The sequence below is a fragment of the Miniopterus natalensis genome, chromosome 8 (genome assembly GCF_054644295.1).
Source record: "Miniopterus natalensis isolate mMinNat1 chromosome 8, mMinNat1.hap1, whole genome shotgun sequence".
NCBI lineage: Eukaryota > Metazoa > Chordata > Mammalia > Chiroptera > Miniopteridae > Miniopterus > Miniopterus natalensis.
Window position 1 is genome coordinate 31,007,516 of NC_142088.1, and position 27,665 is coordinate 31,035,180.

A 27,665-nucleotide genomic window follows, 5' to 3' on the forward strand; every position below is an offset into this window, starting at 1 on the left:
TGGAGATCTAGCTCTAATTATTTAGGATTATAACTGGGGATCAACTACAGATCAAGCCGCTTCGTTGCTTGCTCGATACCTAGGGTAGCATTTTTTATCTGAACCCACAGAGTCTGGGGTGGGGTGATTTATGCATCTCTGACCGTAAATCTCATAGGAAGTAATTAACCATTGTTGTTTGCCTACCACCATTCACCATTCGTGAGTAATCCCATCACAGATAAAGTCCGCCTAAGAGACGGGCAGGGAAAGAGGGAGACTGTGCAAATCTATTCAACTTGCTTCTATTTTATAACACTGAATCTTGGAATAGTCATGTTATTGAAATAAGCAAAGAATTGGGAACTAATCTCCTAATGAATGTGCTGTATTCTAAAAACTCCAACCTATCAATTGGTTGCTTGAAACTATGAAAGCGTTTGTCCATAGTAACAATGCTATAGCAAATTTTTGTTAAATCTAGGTATATCTGGGGGAAAAAAGAGGAAAACCAACATTTAGTGAGCACCAGCCATATGCCAGGCCCTCTACAGATGTTATCTTGTTTGTCATAAAAGCAGTATAAAAAGGTATTGTTTGCATTTTACAGGTGAAAAAACGAAATTAATACCAGGCTTGCCATATTAAGTTGTAGTGTCTGCTTTCAACTCTCTACTATGAAACTCCAAAGGCCTTGCTCTTTTGGTTATAGCACACAGCCTTCCCAGTTCCAGAACTATTGGTTCTGTCGTACTAATAGCATAATATCCCTTAATCACATATATATTTCTTTGAATAAGAGAGTGTGTTGTTATATTTTGAAGAACATTGGCCTCATTTCCTACTCACTTCTCCTCTGGGGGAGCCTTCGCAATAGAGCTAAGGACTTCCTTTCTTGATTTCAAGGCATTAGAGATGTTTGCTGAGACTTGTTAGACCCATAAGCTATGTTATTAAAAGTTAATAATATAAAACCAAGTCTCACCAGCATGCATCCAGAAAAAGTAAGACACCTTCAAGGGTGGAAACTAAGGTGGATTCAGTTTTCTCAACAGGAGGATGAGGGAAGACTGTACAACCAGGACTAATGTTCTGAGGGAAAGGAATACCTGAGATGATAGGCAGACATTCCCAAATGTGAAATATCCCACAAAATATTGAAGCTATTGAGCCTTTTATGAAAGACTTCTTTAGAGGAAAACCAAAATCAAATTAAGATCTTAAGAACAGAGAAGAAATGGTAAATGGAGTGATGGTGAACCTATTTTGATATGTCATTAAGATTAAACTACTATTATAGTTTCAGAACAAAATGTAAATGTTGCACATCCTGGCAAGTAAAACCGAAATAAGCAACAAAAATTGGGGAGTGGAGCATGCTAGAGGAAGGAAATGTAAGTAGGCTAGTCACCTTATCATTCATATACATACACAGTCAAAAACAAAAACAAACTGTTAAGAAAAAACATAAGGATGCCAAACACTTAATGAATGTCATAATCACCTGCCTTGAACCCTAGAGCAATCTTTTAGGAACTAATATCCCTTTTGGCAAAGACACATATATCTGAGGTGTGGTAACTCCTTTGACTCACTTTGATTTCCTTTTTCTTCTGTTAAATTCCTGTAAAGTTCAATGCTTTTAATTATAAAATAATAGCATGCATGTTATAAGGTTGATTCTTATAAAGCTGATTCTTCCTATCTATCCATTCATCCCCAGACTCACTCTCCTTAACTCTTTGCAATTTCATGTTGTGAAATTGCTCTTTAACAGTCGGGATACTAATAGTCACAATCTCACTGAGCAGTTGTAAAGATTAACTGAGATGATAGATGTAAAATGTTTAGAAATAACTGCTATAGAGTTGTTTATGTAATGTTGAATGTTATTTTTTAATCTATATATCTATTCTTGTATTTGTATTTGTTCAGAGAGAGCTACCTGGGCCACTGTTAACCAAAAGTTAACACTGGGTTATTTCTGCTTGGTAGAGTTTTGAGCAATGTGTAGATTTCTATACTTCAGTGTTTTTTCTGTAGTGCTTAAATTTTAATAATTAGCATAGATTGTGTTTAGGAAATACAATAAAGTTATTATTCTTAGAAAATACAGTGAAGACCTAATAATGTGAGCAATTGCTTCTTCAATACTCCATGTTCTCTACACTTTGAGACATCTTTTCTCAGACTATGGTTGCATAAATTACATCAGACCTTTAGTTCCCCAGTGGCCTTTATTTTTACTACTTTTCTGTCACGACTATGCAAGTTATAGAGAAAGAAGGTGCTCTAATGCCATCTGATATAAACAGATACTGACTCTACTTTTACTCTTTTAAATACGATTTTTAAAGGTTCAGAGAAAGGAACTGTTTAATTCCAGCAGGAAGAAAAAGGAGACGATGATAAACATTTTCTTGGAAACTGAAGAATTAGGCACACAACAGAAGGCCATTCTTTAAGGTAAAATTATGCATTACTGCTCTGGTGATGAAGTTACTCATAGTTCATAACATTAGGAGAAAGAAGTGAATTTTGTTTGATTTGAAATATGTGTATTCACATACCTATTTCTTTAAGGGGTGAAAGATCACTTTCTCCAATGTCTCCTAAAATGTAAGAACACAGGGATCTGGGAACTTGCTTTGTTTGTCTTCAGCAGAGATTCTCTCTGAAGTGAGCTGGCTACTTCCCTTATCTCACACCACCAGAATCAAATGACAAAGAGAAAACTCTGGAGGCAACTTTCTTCTACCTAACACATAACATCTTTCCTAATTAATATTTGAAATGCAACTCTCTATCCACTGATAATGCTGATTAGATAATGCTGTTTCCTGCAATATTTTACCTCCCATAACAATTCCTTCTTCTTCATTCCCATTTCTCATTTTTCCTAGGTCCTCTGTTTAAAAAATGCTCACTTCTTTACAATTTTCTTATATATACCATATGCTTATTTTAGACACTCAAAAAAAAAAAAAAATCACTAATACAATGGTCTTGATAAAAACATTTTTTTACCCCTTTCTAACATGTTTTCCCCCAAAACTACAACATCCCTTGCCTGTCTTTTCTTTTCAACCCCTAAATTTCATATTCCAGGCTTCAGAATGCTACTGTCTGACCCCTTTGAGACCAAATCAGACTTTTCCTTTTTCAGAAACATTCCTTGGCTATGAGCAAGCTTTCTTGTTACTTCACAGAGTGCCAAACATATCATGTAGAATTATGAAATAAATGATAAATGTATCCAACATTAAGAAAATTCCTCATTTACAAGAGGTGTTCTCAAGTTAAGGAAGCATTTGAATATATAGGTAACACCAGGTATTTTTACTGAAAGATTATATTAATAGAAATATCATTAAGCAAAGCAGATTAAGAAAAATGACATATTTTACTAAAGCTTAGGCTCAGTGGCCTCTCTGTCAGGGAAGCAAATCTACATAATTTATTTAGTCTGCTTAGCTCACATCTCTGCCAAACTCCTGGCTGGATTTAAATGATGTCTAATTAATCAATTTTCAGACAGGGCTCCATAAATGAACCAATTTCATATGTAACATACACAAAAGGGCAGATGTGTATAAAGATCCTGTTTATTCTTTGGACTCATTCATTCTCTGGCTAAGTAGGTTATTCTCCTTAAACTTGGCTGTAGTATATTACTGTATCAAGAAAAATGGACATTGAACAGAAGACTTGATTTCTATACCTAATTTTGCTCTTTTTCTGTGTATGCTTGACTATATCATTTAACCTCTTTCGGCCTTGATTTACTTTATCAAGAAAATGACGTAGTTTAATAAATAATTCTTAAAGTGCTTTTGGACACAAAAAGTCTTTGAATCTATGGCACACATCTTTTTTTAAGGAAAAAAAAATACTGTAGTCCATTGTGAATGTTACAAGAATAATTAGTATGGAATTTTTAGGTTTTTTTCACTCATTTTTCGCAGGTATATTACACTTTGTTAGAGCAATCTCATGTGCAGAATAATAGTTCACAATGATGATGCCCTCTAAAATTATGTTTAATAATTATTTAAGTTACCTGAAAAAACTTAGGGGCAAAAACCCAACTAAAGATCCTCTTTTAAAATAGGCATATATTTTTGAGAAATTAAATTGGTTTTATTGGCTCATCTCAAGAATTGAGAAGTTAGGTCATGTTATGTGTTTATTTTCATTTCTTTTTCCATTTATACCTATATTTTAAAAGTCACAATTCCACAAACTTCCAGTTACTACTCTGTTCTTACTTGTTTTCACATTGTTTAGCATGAAAATGAATACAGCTTCCCACTCCAAGAAAGGTAATGGAAAAATAACATTTTATAGCTTTAATTTCCTTTTAAATATGTCAGTGTAGCTTTGACACATAAAAGGACAGTTCCTAATGGTTATACTTGCATAATTATTGTCAATATATATGACAGCAGATATCATTTTTAATTGGAGAAAATGACAGTTAAGGTTCAATGCATACACTCATTCTTTAATCTAAAAAATTTTGGAATGGATATAAGTTGTACATATTAGCATTATTAAAGAGTAGTTCTAAAATCTAAGAAAACTTTTTTAAAGGCTCTATATAAAATCAATTTTTTGAAGCAGTTCCTAAACATTGAAGATTAACTATAATCTCATTTAAACAAATAAAATGAATTACATGAAATGCAGTTGAGCTTGTCATTGTTTTTCTGTTTGTTTTTTACATTTCCCCTGGTATCTACAACCAGCAAAACTGGCAAACACTTATGTTTGCTGCTATGACAAAGCTGCTCTAAAGGATCTTATGAATTTGGAATTCCAAACCATTTTAGATGTTTTAGCATGCATGTCATCTCATCGATCACAGGGATACATCTTTTGCCCAACTTTTAATGATTCCACAGGGTTTAATATGAATGTTTTCATTGCTGATGCTGATTTCCTTTTTTTTTGGTTGTAGATATCTTTATTTCTAAGATCTAAATTTTCTTCTACTAATTCATAAACCAAAATTAACATTTCGTTGAAGGGTAATTTATCATATATTCACCAAAAATAATTTAAGAAGCATTAGTAAAATGATTTCAGTATAATAAAACTTCTTTACCATGACTCATTAGGCCACATAATGTAACTTTCTCTCTTCATTAACTTCTTACTTGTAAAACTTCATAACAGTTTTAAAAGGTTTGCATTGATTTCCTTGTATTTCTGTATTTTACTTGAAGACCCAGATGATCTGTGCATTAACATTTTGCTCCATAATGCGGTTGTTAAAAACTCAAGGTAATAGGAAAGTGCTATTACAATGATTTTTTCTTTAACCCTCAAAGCCTTTCCTTGTCTGTAAGCCTATAAGGCGAGCAGTTTTGAGTTTGTTGCCATGCTTAAAGGAAAAGCCTTTCCTCCCCCATTGAAACTTTCAGATTGGCCACAGCAGGTACCTTGGCTGATCTCGCTGTTTCTGATATAAACAGAAAAGACACAATACCTGAAATGTATTCTAAGAACTTGGTTCTGTTTTTCAGATAATCATGCAAAGGCTAACTGCAGCGTAGACAGATACTTTCTATAATAAGCATATTAAGAATAATAAGCTTTTGATATACAAGACACTGATATAATGTTTTTTAAATATATTAACTCATTTAAGCCTCTTAACAATTCAATGAGGTAAGTACAATTATTAATATCATTTTACAAATGAGAAAACTCAAAGATAGAAAAGTTACATAATTCAGATATTAGTTGGAGGAGATGAAATTTGATCCTAAGTCGGGTTAGAAGTGACTGGCTGCCCTTATCCTATAATGACATACAGCAACTACATGGCTATAAAATTCTAATAGCATCAATGGAGTTGTTGGGGTAGATCATTGGTTTTGTGGGGTGCATTTGAGCATCCCACATATCCAGGTTCTGATTTCCCTATATCAATGGCTACTAACCACATGTAGCTATAAGTTTCAAATGTAAGTAGCTAAGATGGGGATTTCAACTACTAAGGGTTAGAATATTCATAATCTAACCACTTACTATCATATCTGAAATTGCATCTTCTTTTGCTTTTGTTTTTTGTTGTTTTGTTTGTTTTTTGAAGCCAAATAGGGCGAATAGGCTGGCTGTAAGTGTTGAGAAAGATTAGGTTGTGAAGGTTGTGAAAGCCTGGCTAGAAACCACACAACTCATGATCAGGAAGATCCTGACCTTACTGACTCTGTTCACCCTCCTCCAGATGGCCCAGCTTGAAATGGTCACTCCACCCTTGTTTTGACCCTGCCTCACCCCCAGCTTTCATAAATCAGAGATACCATTCTCTGAATTTCTATGGCTTTTTGGATGTCATAGAATGTGATCTCCTTTTTATGTTAGTTATTTCTGTGTGATATTATCCTATAACAGTAAGATGCAGGAGAATATAAGCCATGTGTCATACAGCTCTGAAGTGTCACCAACATTCATGAAGTTTCAGCAATAGCACCTTATATATAACAGTCATTTAATGAATGAGTGAAAAATTAAGTGGTGTTACATAAATAAAGAGAAGCAAAGCTTTTAATTCAGATAGACTAGTTTTTAAGTCTTACCAGCTCTGCGACAGTGGGCAAATTAATCTTTCAGACTTAGTTTTCTCTTATATAAAATGTAAAGTTTTCTCCTATGCAAAGATTAATAATCTCCATACTAAGTCATGGCAAACATTAAATGAGATCGTGTAAAAGCACACCAGCATAGTGCCTTGTATATACTGAGGATAAATGCAATGTAACTATTTTGTTAATTACCTTGGAAAGGTTATTATGCATTAATTCATTAAATACATATATACTGAACTCCTACTATGAGACAGGCACTTTGGTAAGTCCTGTGAAAAACTAAGAAGATAAATTAATAATTTCTAACATTTATTAATTATTTTATTCCAGATATTCTTTTAATACTTATCTAACACTTTTATGTTTATAGTCTGTATTTTTTTCTGTTGTGCTAAGGTGCTTCCTGGACATGGATTTGGTTTTCAAGGGGCATGTGTTCTACAAAAGATACAGAAAAATTTCAAAAATAACTACTAAATGATCAGTTTAAAAAGTGCCAAAAAGGAGAAAATTCTTCAAATAGTTTTAAACACTAGTTAGTACACACATACATTATCGCTCAGGAGGCCATGCTGGAATGGACAAAGCCAACCTGCTCTTCCATATGTTGCTGACCCCAGTCAGAGAAGATGTTTGTGTGCTCTCTACTTCATGTGTGACGACTTACAGATGCCAGACACCTGCGAATTAGCACAGGCAACTTTTTCATGGGGACAAGCAGATCTCCACTGTCACATTAAGCCACAGAGTTAAAGTTAAAGGTAGTTCTAATTACAATCTTTCAATCCTATATAAACCACTCTTTCAAAGTGAGACATTTCAATTATATATAAAAATAAATAATCTGTGGTAGTATCACTTAAAGGATAAAATACCACTGCGATCAATAATATTATAAAAAAACAGAGCATGAACTTCAAGATGATGGTTTTCTAGATTATTTTTTCCTATATAGTTTTTGTACAGTTCCTCAATAACTAATAAAGAATGTCTGTGGAAGACATGGATAATACTAACTCACTGTTTCTCCAGTTAACTAAACTTTTCATGCTAAATCATGGCAATCAAATCCTCATGTTAACTTCACAGAGAAATTCATAAGCATTGCAGTGATGTTAAGTATATTAGTTTTACAGATAAAATATTTTAAAGCTTTTTTTTTTCTGTAAAGTCAGCAAAAAAACATAGTTGCTTCATTCTACAAATTCTCTGTTGCGTAACAGCTCTGGGAGAACTTCTAGATGGCCTTCTGAAGGCTTCTTCCTGCTGACTCAGACTCAGACAAGCACTCTAGAGGTTCCCTATTAAACACCATCGACTTTCTGTTCAATAAAATTTTAAAACCTTTTTTCTGAAATAATTCCTTGTACTTAATTGCATTATTTTCCAGCATATAGTTTACTAACCCATAAACTCTTAAATTCTCCTATAAAAATAATTTTATCATGTTCTGTTTTCCCCACACTGTCTCCAAAGGTGAGTTGCTTAAGTCTGACCCACTCTCATATTCCCAAACCCAAATGTCTCATTCACTTCCGTCTCTTCCAAATTTAAACACAGATTTGATGCTAGCTAACCCCAAAGTAATACCTTTCTTCAAAGACCATTTGGTTTATTGCATTCACTCCTCGCTTCCCAACAACAATTAATCGAATCTTTGAACACATGGAGTATAGATTGTTTCTACTTATTAAAATGCAGCAACTGAATAAAATCTTCACACAAAAAATGCACTTTATTTTTGGTTTCCTTAATGGTTTAAGTTTTGTTTGTTCCTTTGTTGGATGATAATTACATTCATTAAAATTGCAGCTCATTTCTTTCATATCCAAGTTAGTTTTTATATTTGTCTGTGTGATACATTAAAATGTTTTTAAAGGACACTAATTTGTTGGTTACTTTATTTCCCACAGGCCATGATACTGCAAATAATTTTAACAACCAAAATCATTTGAAGATAACCACATGCATGCCTTAAACAGAAATCATAAAGGATACTTAAAAAAAAAATCACTTATTTGGAAACAAAAATAACTTCCCATAGTATATACTACAAAATTATTTAAATTATTTTATTTATGCAAATTTTTTTCAGGAATCATCTACCAGGAAATGTCAATGCATAAACAAACTTTCTACGATCAACTATAAATTAGTAATAATATTATGAATATATAACAAATGAAATTCAATGATATCATACCTTTGCATTATAGGGAATGTAATGTTTTGATAAAGCTTCAGGCGTATGCATCCATGTTTTGTCTGCAATGAAGAATACACAGTGTTAACTTAAATTACAGGTTCTGAGGGTGTCATATTCATGTATTAGCATTTGTAAGGATTCTGATATGAATGAGAGCATTTCCAATTCTGAGATCCTCTTGCTAAATTCAGAAAGAATAATTAGTCATATATAAGAACAATGTAGCTGGAAAGCGATTATACAATTATTTCCTTGATCTAAAAGTTCCTGCTTTTCTTTTTAAATGTTTTCAAATAATACAAATGTTACTGGGTTTTAAAAGAATACATAAAACTAACAGCATCAGTGGGTTAATTATATCAAATTATATCAATTATTAATTATATCAATTATTAATTAGTAATTATATCAATTCTGTGATTAATTTTCTGATAACTTTCTCTTTTTACTCTTAAAATTACAGGTTATTTTTCTTAATTCTCTAATAAATAAAAAGTAACTTTCTCTTTACTCATTATTTTTAGCAAAGAATTAACAGCTTAGTAAAGGGAAATTTTAATATTAAACTAATAACTGCATTTATATAAAACTGAAATAAGTCAATCTACTAAGTTCATGTAGAAATCAACATATTAGAGTAATTTTTTATCTAAACTTAGGAAAACATTAATTTCAGGTCTACTATCAGCAATTTTTGATATAAATAATCTTAATTCAAAATGTTCCTTAGATTAGAGTAATAGAATATTAAAAATAAAAGTAACTAAAAGGCTAGAAGACATTGAAACTAATTTGTATTGTATATTATTGATAGAAACATAAAATATACTTTTCATTCAATTTTTGAACTTTATTTATATATTCCACATATCATCCCAAATATTTTGTGGAATGCATAAGTGAGAAGAAAAAATATATATATTAATATTAATGTTTAGTCAAACCAAATTTGGCTTTTTATTAAACTGCATTGTTTTTTGTAGTAAAACTTCTCAATATTCAAATACGTTATCCCTTCAACTTAGTTTTGTATTTTATTCCTCATGGAAATTTAAAAATTTAGAATCAATATTGTAAATAGAATAAAATCAAGACATATTTTGCCATGAAAAATATTAACTACGTGCATACTGAAAGGAAATTTTGAAATAGTAACAGTATTTTCAGAACATTTGAAAATGGTGTTGATAGGACCCAGCCTGACAGCATTAATGTGTTCTTCTCAAGCTGGGGCAATATGAAGACAAAGGGAAAAAGACATCTATTTCTAGAATGCCTATTTTATACCATTTGAAGGATAATGCACTGTATTTATATTAAACATGTTTCTGGAGTACAGTCCAATATTCACAAGAATTTTTAAGACAAAACATGAGGGATCAATTAAATCCCATGCTTTTGGTGCATTTCAGGGCTATTTCTGACTGCCGAAGTGGACACATAATAGCTGTAATTGGGGGAAACATTTTGAGAAGCAATACATGCCAAGCTTCAAAAAGCAGTATTGACATATTGACATTGATGTGGGAAACTAATTTTTTTATTAGTTTTCTTTTTATGATTGCTACTGGAGAGGGCATGATTAATGCAAGGATAATTTGTACTTAGATTTGGGATATAGCCTTTCCCTCACATATGAAAAGAAATAAAGTATTACACATTAAAACACGAAAATAATAACAACACCGGAGACCTGCACTTAGGAAACCTAAAGAGATACCCGATTTCTTTCTTTAACCCTTCAACGCAGTTCTTCTCATGCCTCCTTTCTAAGACATAGAGCGCCGCTCAGGAGGATGCGAGGCCTGCCAGGCGTCGGAATACGATGGCCCATTCCGATCCTGAGGCAGACAGAACTTTCCCCAGGAAGCCACTATTTTTTGAAGACTGATGGTATTACCTTTGTTACAGTCCCATATTTCAGGGACCTAGAAAGAGGGCAGGTATATCCAGCTGTTACTAGTGACAGACTAAAAGAATTACAATATTAAATTACTAGTGCACAAGCTACAGTTGCTAGAACGACAAAAAATGTATTATCCACACATCAAGTGCTGATAGTTCAGTGGCCGTTCATTGCTTATTTCTGGTATACGTAGTACACTCATAAAACCTGAAGTGTTTCCAAAAACAAGTCCTTACTGTCATGCTAATTTATATTTTGGCAAAAGAAAAAAACTAGCAGTATAAAACCCTTTATATTAACTTATACACATGAGGTTGACCTTGAAGAGACAGTACATATAGATGATGGTCCTTGGTCACTGTATGTGCCCACAGGAGCAATCAGATGCATGTAACTGGTATAGAAAGGGGAACACAGACATTCTAGAATGTCTATGAAATTAAACTATAATCCTTGAAATTAAACTATAATCACTGACTCAATAGTGAACAGTCACATAAAATGAAATGCCAACATTTCAAAATATTTAACAAGTGTCAAACCACTCTCACTGCTGGGTCAATAAATGTAGGTATTCAAAATGCATTTAGATTAAGACCTCATCAAGAAAGATGCAGTAACTTCACTATTCTTGTATCACAGAGCTTAATACCTTGAATATATTAAATTTAAAACTAAATGTTGTTGAATAAGTGGATGCATATGAATGGATCATAAAAAGGGAAATGATATTTAAATATTGAATCCTAAGTGCTATATACTATGATTATATCTACCCATCAGCTTGTTAACTGCCAAGTTAGAGTAAATAAATTATAATTAATTAAATTATTTAATCACATTTATTCACATGCTATGTTTATGCTTGTTTACTAAATTATTCATTTTTATGTAATAAATAAAGTTTGTATTTTAAAAATTCAGATAGAAAGCTAATGTAAGGAAAGGAGTTATAAAACAAATACATTCATTAAAAATTAATTAATGACTGTGAAGTTAAGACTAATTTTTACAGAATTATTAAAAATTGTGCAAAATGATGCAATTCTAATACAATCAGTCTTTTTCAGAATCTATGAGCAGCTCTAATACCATTAGAGCATTTGAAAAGAAATCAGTGAAGAATCTAGCTAATTCAATCAAAGAACAGCAGGCAAATTACTAATCGGGTAGTTTAATAAAAAGAGGAAAAACTATTATGTCCAGGTTTAAGATAATGATCTTTCCTCCTTAGGCTTCTGAGCAGCACAAGATGACTTAGTAAGGTTCCACGTGATAAGTAAGGGAATTAGACACCTACGAAATAAGCGATAAGCTTTTGCTGACAGAAGGCCATCCTGCTGAGTTTAGAGTATAGTACACACTGTATGCTGATGCTAGTTCTTGGAAAGATGAAGTAAATTGTATTCTCTAGGGCTATAATTAAACTCCCGATTGTCAGGATATATGGATTCTCTCATATAATTCAAGTTTTCCAACTAAATTAAAATTAACTCAGCCCTAGCTGGTTTTGCTCAGTGGTTAGAGCATCAGCCCACGGACCGAAGGGTCCACAGTTCGGTTCCAGCCAAGGACACGAACCTCGGTTGCAGGCTCGATCCCCGGCCCCAGTTGGGGCGGTGCATGGGAGGCAGCCAATCGGTGGGTCTCCCTCACATCAATGCTTCTCTCTCCCTCCCTTTCACTCTTTCTGAAAAGCAATGGAAAAAAATACCCTTGGGTGAGGATTTAAAAAAAAAAAATTCAATCAAATAGTAGCATTGGTTGAAACTGGGAGCAGAGACTCTAAGAGTTTTTCCTTTAACAACCTCACCAAATGAGCGATTCAGAAGTGATTGGTGAATTTAAGGTAGAACTTCCAGCATCAAGTTCTATTTGGAATAGAGTAAAATGTTGATCGATAATTTCCTAATAAGTATATTTAACCATTAGACCTGAAAAATAAGAGAAATCCAAAGAAATGTAAAGAGAATGAAACAAAGTAGGAAATAAGAAGTATTTCTGCTTCAAATTACGTTAATTTTCCTCATGGTTATATTCCCACTGTCTTTAAATGAGACAAAGTATACAATTGCTAGTTACTCATATTTCTTTCTATCCAACTGTTGGGATTTCTCAATGAAAAAGCCCTCTAAATTATCTTCAAATAAAGAGTAAGTTAAAATGCCGAGTTTCAACTTAAAAACCATGGGAAAGGGAATTACAAGCAAATGAAAAGATAAGGTCCAGGAGGATTTTTCTTAAAAAGCGTGGTGCTGGCTGCTTTTGGACTGCTGGTGGGAATGCAGACTGGTGCAGCCACTTCGGAAAACAGTATGGAGGTTCCTCAAAAAATTAAAAATGGAGCTGCCTTTTGACCCAGTGATCCCACTTCTATGAATATACCCTAAGAATCCTGAAACACTAATCAGAAAGAATATCTGCACCCCTATGTTCATAGCAGCACAGTTTACAATAGCTAAGATCTGGAAACAGCCCAAGTGCCCATCAGTAGATGAGTGGATGAAAAGCTGTGGGACATTCACACCATGGAACACTATGCAGCTGTAAAGAAGAAGAATCTAGTACCCTTTGGGACAGCATGGAAAGACCTGGAGAGTATTATGCTAAGTGAAATAAGCCAGGCAGAGAAAGGCAAACATCACATGATCTCGTTTATATGTGGAATCTAAAGAATATAATAAACTGACAAACAAAATAGATTCAGTGACAGAGAAGCATGGAACAGACTGCCGAGTCTCAGAGGGAAGGTGGGGGGGGTGAGTGGGTGGCTGGGGAGAGAGTAACCAAAGAATCTCTATGCTTATATGCACAACCCAAGAACACCGGCAACAGTGTGGTGAGGGCCTGGGGCGGGGAGTGGGTGTAGGGTGGAAGGGGTCAATGGAGAAAAAGGGACATCTGTAATATTTTCAACAATAAAGATAAATTTAAAAAAATTAAGATAGTGTGAGTAAAGTAATGAGTTGAGATGTAAGGTTTTTATTACTCTATTAGAAATACTTCATATAATTATTTCTAGATTTTGTTTACTAGTAAAGGAAATAAAAAAGAAACATTATTTTGGTATATGTTTTAAATCAGAAGCAAGCTACTGACCACAAAAAATGTCACTTTGCTTTCCCTTTATTCGGAAAAAAATAAGTAATAAATTCCTCGCTTCCCAGGGTTGAAAAGTACCTGAAAGTTCATATTACCTAAATCCCTACAGGATACATTAGCCCTCTGTACCACATCCAAATGAACACCTCTTGCTTCAGTAACAAAAAAGTTAGTACTTTGAATAATTCCCTTATGTTTCTGCACAACTTTGTTGAAATTTTTTTCTGTATTAAATCAATGACCACATAATTTATGCCTATTTGCTCTTTTTTTTGAAATTTTATTTTATTTTTTTTACCAACCCATTATTTTTTATTTTTGTTTAAAATATAACAAATGTCCCTTTATCTCCCCAATGACCCACTGCACCCCATCCCACCCAGCCCCCTTCCCAGTTCCCTCTCCCCACCATTGTCCATGTCCTTGGGTTGTGTATATATGCATATAAATTCTTTGGTTACTCTCTCCCCCTATTTGCTCTTTATTAAACTTAGTCTCATGACCAAACGACAGCCTTTCTAACACTGAAAGACAATTCCCATTACTACACCAAGGGTTCTCAGCCATGCTTCCCTGCTAAAAGTCCTCAAGTCATCCCAGCCTTTCTCATCAGGGCATGTTACATGTGTTAGTTAATCCTTTAAAGAGAAAACACATTGTTCCTGACTGCACAGAACAGAATGATCTATTCCCAGGTTCTGAACTGTTCATTATTCATACATTAGAAAATTAACTGAAACTTCGATAATGACACTGTTGACTTTATTCTTCGGCTATTTTTTACCCACAAGGATACATTATTTTACCCTCACTGAATTAGATAAAACTATCAAATTTTCTGTCTTTCATATGAATGTATCATATTTTGTAAAAGGCCATGTTTTCCTCTCCCTTAAAAAATAAATGAAAACTGTTTCTTTCATTCCTATACTGATAATTATATTACATTTATACTTATTTTCAATTCCTGCCTTAAAATTAATAACAAACTTATCTTGGCCTTACTGCTATCAATTCACCTATCATCAGTCTTCACATATTCAATAAAAAGTAAAGCAGCCCAGGCCAGGTGGCTCAGTTGGTTGGAGAGTTGCCTCGTACACCAAAGAGGTTGAGGGTTTGATCTCTGGTCAAGGTGGGTATGGGAGGTGGCCAATCAATGTATCTCTCTTGCGTCAATGTTTCTTTCTCTTTCTCTCTCTAAACATATCCTCAGGGGTGGATTAAAAAAAGAAATATAAGTAAATCATACACACACACACACACACACACACACACACGAGTGAATTTAAATCAAGGTAACCTTATGTAAACCCAAAGAATTTATATGGCTACATGAGATGAAGTCAGCACTAGTTTCAGATCACTTTACTTTTTGCAATTTCACACCACAGAATAAAACCGTTAGAGAACATACGATCACAAAGGTATTCTGAACCAAATGTATTAAATAACTCTACTCTTTGAATAAGCTAATAACCAAAAAGGGTTAACTGGCGATGTTTGCAAATCTGTGTGCTCTATTCTAACTTCATTCTTGAACCACATGGTTTGGTAATAGGAAAAACTGATTGCTTAACATCTCTGCTAGACTTTCATAGTAATTAATATTGAATTGACCCCAAGGCCATTAAATGGGCACACTTACCTTTCTTTCTGCTAAAAGCACGGTTCATGATGAGGATCAGCCAAATAGATGTTCGATTCAATCACACTTTATAGCCTATAAAAATAAAAAAAATGAAAGCATAAATGAAGAAATGTTGACCAACCTCTGTTGTGAAAATGCATTTTAATCACAAAGACTTTAAAAATTTTTTTAATATTTACAATCAATATTCTGAAATCTCCCGAAGACCCCTAGGTAAGATAAACATAAGTACTCATTATGAGTGGAAAAGCATACAAAAACAATATCTCAAATAAAATTCCTCCAAAGTTCCTGAATTTTCTTGATTTTTTTCTATTACATATCACTAATTATATTTATTTGTAAATTTAAGGAGGAAAAAAATCTAATATGCAGACCAAAACTGAGAAAAGAGCCACCGACAAAGTTTACAGAGAGCAGTGCCTGTAGTTCACACAAGAGCCAATAGAAAGGGAGGGACATTTCATAATCCACAGGACACCAGTTAGATTTACTAATAACTGTCTTACCTTATAAGTGGAAAAAATAAAATAAAATAAATGATGCTTTGGCCCCACTTAACAAATCTTAAAACAAGACACACACACACCAAAATTAAACCTTTTCCAAGTAACTTCACCATATCCCAAAACATTGTTCAAAAATATTTTAAGAAATATAAAAATATTCAATAGCCAATATGGTAAAATTCACAATGTCTGGCATCCAACAACAAAAAAAAATCAGGCATGCAAAGAATCAAAAAAATACAATCTATAATGGGGAGAAAAATCAATCAAAACTGATGCAGAAAAATGACATAGATGATAGTAGTGACAGCCAAAGATTTTCAGATGCATTCCATATGCTCAAGAAGCTGAGGCATAGATTAAGCAGTTAATTAGACACAGAGATTGTGTGTGTGTGTGTGTGTGTGTGTGTGTGTGTGTGTGTGTGTGTGTGTATCCAAATCGAACTTCTAGAAATGAAAACCACAATGTGTGACATAAAAAAATACACTAAAAAAACAAAATACACTAGATGGGACTAATGGTAGATAAGGCATTGCAAAAGAAAAGAGTGGTGAAAGTGAAGACAGACATAGCAGCTATCTAAAATGCAACAGACAGAAAAGAGGGAGGAAAGAAGGAATGAAGGAAGGAGGGGAGGAAAAATGGGAGGAAGGAAGGGAAGGGAGGGAGGGAGGGAGGGAAGGAAGTAAAGAAAGGGAAGGAAGGGAGGGAGAGGGGGAGGATCACTGAACTCTAGAAAACCTTCAAGTCTTCAAATAGTCCCTGAAGGAGGAGAGGGCGAGAGAAGAAAAATATTTGAAGAAATAAAGGCTGAGAATTCTCCAAAAATATAAATCCAGAGATTCAAGAAGCTTAACAAAACCCCAAATACAAGAAACAACAAAACTACACACATAACATATCAAAATCAAATTGCTTACACCCAGGGACAAAGAAAATATTATAAGTAGCGAGAAAAAAGCCACACATACGTACAGAGGAACAAGGTTAGAATGGCAGCAGTTTTCACATATAGAAACATTGCAAACTAAAAAACTTAGAGGAGCAACATCTTTAAAGTATGGAAAGAACCAAAACTTAATATTGAAAAACCTAAAAACACAGATAATCTCATTATATACGGGGGTAAATTCAGAGTGATTTTTTTAGGCCCATTTTGAGATTTTTTATTAAACACCAATATATATTTTTATCTTTCTAAAGAATCCAGAGGCAAGATCCCATATTTACAATATTTTTAACATATTGTAAAAATCATTAGAAAAGCATATAAATTCATTTGATACATAGTAAGTCTAGTTATGTTCAAAAATATAAATGAATATTTACATGTGATCAATAAAAAATTTTATAATTCATAATTTATTGAAACATAATCACTCTAAGTTTATAGCCAATTGGAAGGAGTTTTAAATCTCTAAGTAAAAATTTAAAATACATTATAACATTAAAGGTAGATGTCATTACATGAATTCTTTTAATCCCAAATTTTATTTAAAAATCAGTAACCACATTGTCAAAACACTATGAGGCCAATTAGTATTAATTACTCTATAAATTTAACTTTTTTGTAGGCCTAGTTTTTTAAAAGGCTGGAATCAACAATCATTTCTTTAAATAAATCCAGCATATCCAGGTTGGAAAACTGATTTACAAAAGGAAATCCACTGATATTTATAGACTATTTCAGAACTCTAGAGTGACTTTCAATGAATGGCCGTTTCCTGCTTTGCGACCTGGGAGGTCAGCTACCTTTCTCTGAAATGAGATAATCACACAGTAAATAAATTATGCTAAGAGAAATATTTTTAAAGATAAACTCCATATATTGAAACAAATAGTTACAGCAGAATACACAGGATTCTCCAATATATATGCCTAAAAGTAACCTAGGTTTTTTTGTCCTTTTGAACCTTAGATTTTGAAGTTCTTTGTGGAAGTCCTACTCAATATTTTCTCCATTTTAAAAATCATAATAGTATAATTTCTCTGCTTTTTATTTTGATTGTACACATAAGAACTGCATCTTTTTAGACCTGTTGTTTTAGTCATTTGACCAAACACTTTGATATCCATATTTTATGTAAGAGTGATAACTTCTGGGCTCCAATTACATTGGTAAAACAGTATCTTTGGGAAAGTGTTTTAATTCCTTTGAAAGACTAAAATAAAATAGTTTGCTCAATTAGAGCTGTCAGAGTCTAAGACTCAAGACTTCATGGTGTGTGTTTTTTAATCCTCACCAGAGAATATTTTTTCCATTGCTTTTCACAGAGAATGGAAGGGAGAAAGAAATATTGATGTGAGAGACACATTAAATGGCTGCCTCCCGCATGCACCCCAACCAGGGCGGGGATCTAGCCTGCAACCGAAGTATGTTTCCTTGACAGGAATCAAACCCGAGACCCTTCAGTCTGCAGGCTGATGCTCTAACCATTGAGCAAAACTGCCTAGGGCAATTAGGGATTTTAAGACTAAAAGTTGTAAAATATATAATGCTTGAAGATTCAGTTGATCTCTAGAGACAAAGCAACAATACAAAAAAATTCATTTCAGCCTGGCCAGTGTGGCTCAGCAGTTGAGCATTGGCCTATGATCCAGGAGATCGCAGTTCAATTCCCAGTCAGAGCACATGCCCAGGTTGCGGGCTCGATCCCCAGTAGGGAGCATGCAGGAGGCAGCCGATCGATGACTCTCTCATCATTGATGTTTCTCTCTCCCTCTCCCTTCCTCTCTCTGAAATCAAGACATATTTTTAAAAAAAGAAAACATTTCAGTTTCAAATGGTCTGCCTTTTATTAGAGTACTCCACTTGAAATGATTTTTACTTTATTTTAATCTCTTGCTTTAATGTCAGCTCTTTTTAGATTGAGATTTTGTACAGTGAGCCCAGTTTTTATCCTTACATTTAATTCTAATAACCAGTAATTATAAATGTGTATAGGCTTACCAATGTAATTATTTCATAAACTTTTGTTTTAAGAGTTTTCTTTCATCAAGTTAGAGAGAGAGAACTGTTCCTTTTACCAGCTTTAAAGTAGCCCTCAGGAGAAACTTCCTTGATATCCAGAGCATCTCACAATGTCAGTGGTTTCACTGGGAGGAAACTGATTGGCAGGAAATCTAATCTTTAAAAACAGAGCTTCCAAATATTTACACTGGGATAGCGGGCTTTCCTTGCTGTTTGAGGCGGTGCTGGATATGACCACTACACTGCCACACACAATACCGCTTAGCCCCAATCAAAAATGAGCTCTGTTTCAGCCACTACAATCTCGAATGTCTTATTTTTAACTTTAGTGGGACTATGGTGTTCTTTAATTCTGGGGCCTTCTTCCTGTGGATTTCTACGAGTCTTTCACATATAGCTGCCAAACCATTTCTCCTGGGAAATCTCTTTATCTTCATCTCCATCCTGACAATATTGAACTTTACACCAGCCCTGTGATCCTGGAAAATAACAAAGGTTAAGGAAATTCCCCCACCCTTTTGTGTTCTGGAAATGGCTTACCGCAAAGAACCACCCTTCCCCATTTGACTTAGATAAGATTCAGGGCACTCTCCGTGTTTACTCGTGGCAAGGTCAGACAAAGACTCTCCAAATTCCATTATCTGCTTCATAAATGATTAGCTGAACTGTTTGTGCCACTGACTAATCTTGCTGAAATAACCCGCTACCTTTCCTTTACCAAACTTTAGCAAAGCTTCTCTCCTTCCCCCAGGCTCCTGAACTTTGACCCACCCCCAGTTTAGGACTCAATCCATTCTTCAGAACCTTTCCTAAAAATAGGCTGACCTCAGGGCAAAAAGTGTTTTGTTCAACAGTCCCTAAGGACACCACCCTCAATCATCCCACCTTCCCACATCCTGTTCTTTCTAACCCCTATTTACTCCTTATAAAAGGAAAGCCCTTTTCTCCCTAGCTTTTGAGATGGTGGGCACATTCTCTCTGTTTCAATTATCCCCTCCCCTTACTGCAGCAATCTTTTCACATAAGGTCTCTCCTTATATCCAAATTTGTTTTTTATTTGACACTCTATTTGGTCAGATTCAGAAAGATTGCAGGCAACTAAGCCCAATCTACTTCACTGAACAAATTTGCACTAATAAATGCTGTCATTTCACCATCAAATGAATTGCAAAAGGGATATCCTAGAAAAGTAATTTAATCTGTGCTCTAAAATTTGTATCTTTACACCTCTAGTATCTAGTTGATATTTATAGCAAATACCTGTTGAATTACAAAGTGAATGGACAAATTAAATTTTCTAAAACAATATACATTGCCCTGCCAGTGTGGCTCAGTGGTTGAGCATCAACTCATGAACCAAGAGGTCACAGTCAGATTCCTGGTCAGGGCACATGCCAGGGTTGTGGGCTCGATCCCCAGTAGGGGCTATACCGGAGGCAGCTGATCAATGACATCTCTTTCTCTCATTGATGTTTTTATCTCCTTATCCCTATCCCTTCTTTTCTCTCTAAAAACCAATAAAAACATTTAATTTTTTTTAAAAACAATATACATCGTATGGTAACAAAAACACTTATCTTAGTTGTCCAAAATTACTGAAAATGTGTAATATAAAGTTTTTAATTAATTTGAAGATACTTTGAGTTAAGAAATGCTCTAAGGTTGCTCAGTAATCCAATTAACAAAACTATAATCTTATTTTATTACACATATTGCACAAGTTTATGATAAGTTATACAAATAAAGACAATTCACTTTTTCATCAAAGAAAACATTATATACAAGCCAATGATAGCCATGATCATTCTCTGTATAAGAAATACTTATTCTGTTGGATAGAAGCAATCTAGTGAAACAATGTAAGTTAATAAACAATTTGATAAAGCCATGCATATTTTCAGACAAAAATTCCACTGACATCAAGCAACCTCTGTGATTGTTCAATACCAAAAATGAAGGAAAAACTTACTTCAAGAGGAACAGAGCAATATTCTTTAATAGGGTATACTTTTCATAGAAACAAAATTTGAAGAATAGAAGAAAATTTGGATGAAAAAAGGGGTTCTATGGAAAGTAACTTTACAGGGTGATCTAATCATAAATTCGTATCTGGGCAGGTCATGGTGGGTAGTCACGCCCCAGGCATATAACTTCTTTAGCAAAAGGTTTATCTTTGCCTTAGGTAAGCCCTGTCCACTGTTTCTATGAATCTAGGATTCTAGGTTAACACACCTTTGAAATAAACTGTAACTACCCTCAAGAGAGTTTATAATCTTGTTAACTGTCTTGTAATCCAATCTCCTCCTAGTTTAGTTTCCTCCTTAATTTCAAAAGTATAAAAGAAGCTTCAAAACTGTTATTCTCTGGAGCATTTGAGATCTCACTCCTTGGCATATATTATCAGTTTGGCTCATAAACTCACAAAAATTCTCTATAGTTTTGGGCGTTTCTTACATTAACAGGAGGACAATATTTGTAAATGAGAAAATAATAAGAAGCCATTAAGGTGAACAAAACAGAAAATATTCATAAGAAAATATAATGGCTGAAATTATAAAAAGCAATATAAACAGACTAAATTGCAAAATGGGTATAATTTATAAATTACTGTGCTCAAAGATTAAATGGATAAACTCTCCATTTAATTTGTTATCCTTTTAATTTTCACTTGTTCATTTGAATGAACAAGCCTTAGTGCTTAAACAGATTGAATGTTTATACACCCTATAACTCATAAACTCCATTCCTGACTATTCATCCCAAAGGAATTATGACAGATCCACAAAGGATTTATGTGAGAAATCCCATTATTGTGTGTAGTCGTAAGGAGCTGGAGGCAGTCTAGTTGTCTACCACCAGTATAAGAGAGAAGCAAAATGTGGTAGATATATATCATAGAATATTATATAGAACAATCAGTTAAAAATAATGATTACAGTGCCTATTAAGGGGCCACATACTAAAGCTGACAAGCTCAGGGGAGCTCAGGGAGGCTTGCCTGGTAGCCTTACAAACTCAGAGACCTAAAATAAATTAAACCATTTTAACTAAAAAGGATGGTCTGAAATTAAAACTTTTTAACTAAAAGCAGTTTATGACAGGTAGTCATGTCCTAGGCTAGGATCTTCTCTGACAAAGGTCAATTTTCACCTTAATTGAGTCTACTGTCTTTTGCATCTATTTAAAATGTCAAGACCTCTTAGGGTACAACCAATGCACCAGAGTGGAGACGAAAAACTCTCTCAGTTATCGTTATTAATTGCTGACTGTGAACTGTCTTGTACCTACCTATGTAAAAGAAGCATGTGTCTATCATTTTACTTTTTATCCAATCCCAGAGGTCTCTCCACTTTGCTTAATCTGTCACCAATGGATTTCATGTAACCCACTTATTGACTGTAAAGTATAAAATAAGAGGCAAAACTGCCATTCTCTGGAGCATTTCCTCAATCCACTGATTTTGCTTCCCAGCAATTGTGGACAGTTTGGCGCAAATAAACTCACAAAAATTCTCTACAGGTTTGAATGTTTCTTACGTTGACAATATAACAACATGAATAGATCTTAGACACAATGCTGACTACAACAAATAAGGTGAACCTGATAACCCATAAACTAAGCAACACTTACATACAAAATAACAACAATATTAAAAGAACAAATACAAACAAAGATGTTATCAGTGGGGAGAGTTCCCTGTCCCCACCTGTTGCTGGGAGATGTGGGTTTCTTGAAATATCTTGAGAAAAGGAATTTTCTGAGACTCGCATGGAGGGATGAGCTACTGTAGAAAGCTTTCTTTCTGTGGAATTACACTCATAAGTTTCCAAGGTCCCATTTCCCTTCATCCCGCCAAGGAAGAAGCCCAGCTGTGCCTTCGCTGAGGCTAGAATTAAAGCTGTTTCCCAGAATTTCTGTCCCGTGTTGGAGCAGCGTCCAGTACAGCATTAAGCTAGCTTAGTTTGTGTTCCCAGTTGCAGTCCATCAGTCCACTGGTGTGGTGTCCACAGGGCACACAACTAGGGAGGGAACACAGGCGAATGCATGGAAGCCAGAGCAAAACCAAAGGAACCAGAGAACCAAGAGAAGAGAATGAATTCCTTTGGTTGCGGGATTATGCATCCCCAAATTTTCACCGGCTTGCAGTGGGCCCTGGTCCTTCTAACCAATGATCTCTGTTCCCAGGTTTGACTGACAGACACCTTCCTTATGCCACCCGAACTTAACTCTGTTATGTAGTGCTCTGCAGGGAATGGACCGGTGGTTCCCTGGGGGGGAGGGAGTGGGGAGGAGGGGGGGTGAAGTTGCAGCTTCCTGGTGAAGCTGCCCAAATAACCATGCTTATAATGTCTGGCCTTCCCTTTGCTCCTTTTCTAATATTAATAACTAGTAATTACAACGGTATTAATAATATCTATCTTAAACAACTGACTGGTAAAGAGGGGGAAAAGAGTATGGAATGGCATAAAAATAATAAAATAGAGGAAAGGTAGAATAAGGAGAATGATTATTTCAATACTTTGCACCTGCTGTCAATATATAAATCTTGGTACAAGGCTGGCACTCTCCTGTCATTCTTCTTTATTAAGTGACGCAGGTACATAAAGTCTTGTGGTGCACTTATGGGGTAATGTCAGAGCCCCTGCCCTTGAGTACAGGAGAAAGCAGAAGCTTATTTGTGATAGGAAAATCACAACTTCCAAACAACTAAGGTTCCTAGACTAGGTCCTCCCAGATGCTTAGTGTTCCTTTTATTCTTTGTCTTTTGATACCTCAGAGCAGCTGTTTCAAATGTTTCTACTTTTGTTGAGTCATTTCCTAGGAGATAATCTTGCCCCCTACTTTATTGAGATGATTGATGTCAGCCCTTTAATATTCTTCATTTCTTTCTATCCCCACTGGTCAATTGAGCAATGTGATTGCCCACTTTAAGACTGAAACACAAACACCCAGTCATTAATCTCTTTGCCAATTCTCTGTATCTTCTCTATTACCTCAGAGGACCAGAACAGCTTCCCCTTCCCTACACTTTTGCTTTGTTCTAGTTCAATCCCAATTCCTCACAGTTCCTGAAATTATCACGATCATTATCCTCACTGCATCTCTTAAATAACATTAGAGCTATAGATATCTCAACTTTTGCCACAAAGTTCTTGAAATTTTGGTTACTTTTTCCACTGCATTATTATTTGATTTATAGTTCAAAGGGAGAGCTGACGAGTCAAATTGATGGATGGATGTTGAGAGTAAAAGAAAGAGAACTCAAGGACAACCACTATTTTCTTTTTTCTTTTTAACAGAGTAAAGTGCTATTTATTGAGAAGGGGAAGGGAGAAAACAAAATTTGAAAGGTAGAATTCAGGACTTATGTTTTAGATATGTTAGTTCCAAGATATTTATTAGACATGAAAGAAGATGTATTGAGTGAATGATTGGATAGAGTTTGGATTGGCAAGTAGAATAGGAAGAGTGAGATAATTTGTGAAGTAGCCACTTTATAGATGATGAGGTCAGCTAGAAAGTGGGTGTAAGTAGAAAAATGATAAATTGAACCCAAGGGCATGCCAAATTTTACAAATTAGTCAGAATAGTAAGACTAGGGGATGGTAAAAGAACAGCCACTGAAGTCAAATGAAACAAAGAAAGTATGCAGTTCTGGTAGCCAAACGAAGAATGTTTTCATTAAGAGAAGATTAAATAATATTGACTTGTCTACAAAGGGCAAGCCTGAGAAATGGTATCAGTTTCAAAACATGGAGCCCTGGCCAGTGTTGCTCAATGGTTGGAGTGTCATCCTGTGCACCAAAGGGTCATAGGTTCAATTCAGGGTTGGGGCACATACCCAGGTTTTGGGTTTGATCCCTGGTTGTGGTGCGTAGGTGAGGCAACCAATCAATGTTTCTCTCTCACATCAATGTTTCTCTCTCAGTCTCCCTTCCCCTCTCTCTCTAGCATCAATGAAAAACATATCCTCGGATGAGGGTTGAAAAAGAAAAAATATGGAGATTATCGGTGACATTTGCATTGCAGTTTCAGGGTGAAGGAGCTAGGACAGCTTGACATGGGAGAATAATATGTGAAAAAGAAGAGACAAGAAATAGAGAAACCCGGGGAATTTTTCTGCAAGTGGAAACAAGAAATAAGGCAGGAGGACTGCAGGGTGACACTAACTCGAGGAACAGATATTTTGTTGGTTACTATTGCACATGTATTTATGCAGCTGGAAAATTACTTTAACAGGAGAAAATTGATGATACAGAAAAGAGAGAGGATAAATGCAGGAACAAATTCCTTGAACAGGCATAGAGAGATATGGTCAACTGCACAAGTGAAGTGGCTGTCCTTAGATAAAAGGAGAGGGAGTTCACTCATTATAACAAAAGGGGAGGCTGAGTCATGGAACATTTAAAAATTGGCAGTACAGTAGATTTAGTGATGAGGAAATATGAAATTTCTCTTCTCACTGCATGTATTTTATCAGTTAAGTAAGAAACAGGTCATTAGCTTGAGTGAGGAAAAGGAAGGGGTGTAAGGAATAGAGGAGAGAAGAGGTGAAGAGAGAAGGGGCAGAGAAGAGTCATCTGGACTAGAAGAGCAAATGGAAGAGGCAAGGCAGCTGAACTTCTGGTAATTCAAATGGCCTCGGTGAGGATGAGGGCTGCAATCTAAACATAAAATGAGACTAATCGCCACAGTCATATGAATTTGTGTGCGCATCTGTGTGTTTGTTCCAGCCACTTTACCTACTTGAGTGTAGAATAGTAGAGAGTCATCAACAGGAGGAGGGATTTTTCCAGTCAAGTAAGACAGACAGAAAGAAAGTCAAAAGAATCTTGAGAAGTTATATTCCATATATGGCAATAAGACCTTCCTTTGAAATTGGTCCAGCCTTAGAAAACTACATCAAACAATTGTTTCATCTTCTTATCATATCCTTTTATTGTAATTAACATGAATATTCAGTTATAATTTACTGCTTTAGAGTTATTTTTAACTTACCATAGTGTGAAAACTTGTTCACAATTTAACAACCAAAGGGGAAAATATACACATATTGTACACTCTCACATATCATGTTTTTCACACCAACACATTTACACCTACGGAGGCTTTCTTGAAGATCTTCTAACAGGTAAGAGGCATAAGGAAAAAATACATTTTAGTATCTTTATGCTTAATATGGATTTCAACACAAATGTGGATCAGTAACTAAAATACCTGATTAGCTTTATACATAAGTACCACGAATGTTAAGTTTTGGACAACCCCATCCTTTTCACCAGTAAATCCTCTTGCCCAATTTCAATTAGACATTTTTGACCCTGATCTACCAGAAGGAGTGAATAAGACTGGGCTGGGGAGCTGGAGTCCAGTGGCAGCTGCAGCCACAGAGCAAAAAGAGAGAAAGACCCAAGGACACTCAGGCATATACACATATAAGGTACAAACCCCACGTTTCTAATCTAGAAGATCTTTTCCTACCGGAAATCATGAAACTTTGACCTGTCTCTTTTCATACTTCTGGCCTCTGAGAAGAGAAAAATTATGAGATATCCTAAATTAAATTATAGTGAGCCAGAGAGTGAGTGGAAGAGACAAGAGTCCTTACCAGTTAATAGTTGTGGGCCAACTAACAATAAACTGCTCGCTAACAATGTATATTGGAGCTTTGAATCAACTTCTATAGGGAGCACCATATGCAACTACATCCTTCTTATGTATGAACTTTTGGGGCTACTGCCTGCAACCAACCAATCAAAAGTAGTAAATATTTCTTCCTTATAGACTATGCACCTATCCTGGAACTGCCCGCTTCATCTTTTCCCACCCCCTTATCTCCAGCCAATGTAAATTCTTTCAAAACAATTTACATCTTTCTTTCCGAAAACATAATTTATAAAAGAGTCCATCCACTCCAGGACAGTGGATATGAGACAGGCCAGTAAGCCAGGACAAGTGAAATAGGGAAACTGAGACAGATAGCTGAACAAACTGACAGAGCAATTTACAGCAGATACAGAAGGTAACCTCCCTAGGAAAAACATCTAGGCCTCAGTTGCATTTCAGCTCCAAACCCAGAAGAGCAGCAAAACCAGGTAGGTGACACTAGGACCAGCTGCAGTGAGTAATGACCTCCTGCCCCAACACTGATCAATCAGTGGAGACCATAACCCTGAAGAAGCACACCTAGAAGACTGATGAATATCCTGCTGAAACCCTCCCCTGAGACGTCCCCTAAGATTCTGGCCTGCAAGAGAGAGATGAAAGCCCCAAGACAAAGGACTAGGTCTCCATCCCAGGGGCACACCCGTGCTCCCAACCCACCTCCTTCTTCCCTCACAGGCACGCATCTCCTAAACTCTAAGGGACCCCAGGAGACGTGCAACCAGGGCAGCAATGGGCAGCAGCAGTTCATCCCAGCCCAAACCCCCTCAGCCTGTCCCAAAGACTCCCTTTTTCTGACTTCTTAATGAGCCAAAGCAGACAAGCTTGGGTTCATTTCCCCAGGCCTTTCTTGTTTCACCGTCCTCTGGCTTTGGTAAATGTCCTCTAAAATTCACCTGGACTCATGTGAAATTTTTCCTGCATGAAGTCAAGAACCTACACTATGTCTGTTACTGGAAAGGGGATCTGGCCGTAGGCAGACCTCCTCAGGGCCAGATCCCCTTTCCAGTAGCAGACATACTGCCTTCTCCATCTACCCAGGTTTCTGGTGGTTTATTTTTTAATCCTCACCTAAGG

The 27,665-nt window shown here is 35.3% G+C and overlaps 1 protein-coding gene across 7 annotated transcripts in view; it reads right to left on the reverse strand.

The window, feature by feature from the left end:
* GULP1 (GULP PTB domain containing engulfment adaptor 1) overlaps positions 1–27,665 on the reverse strand; it is a 185,271-nt gene that overhangs the window by 60,641 nt on the left and 96,965 nt on the right. For all 7 annotated transcript variants that reach the window (XM_087819719.1, XM_087819718.1, XM_087819717.1 and 4 more), the window contains 2 exons: positions 15,438–15,512; positions 8,779–8,840 (listed from right to left, as the gene is read on the reverse strand). In XM_087819719.1, coding sequence (XP_087675845.1) covers positions 8,779–8,840; positions 15,438–15,465 — 90 coding nt within the window. In that variant the 5' untranslated portion in view covers positions 15,466–15,512. The remainder of the gene's footprint in view (positions 1–8,778; positions 8,841–15,437; positions 15,513–27,665) is intronic.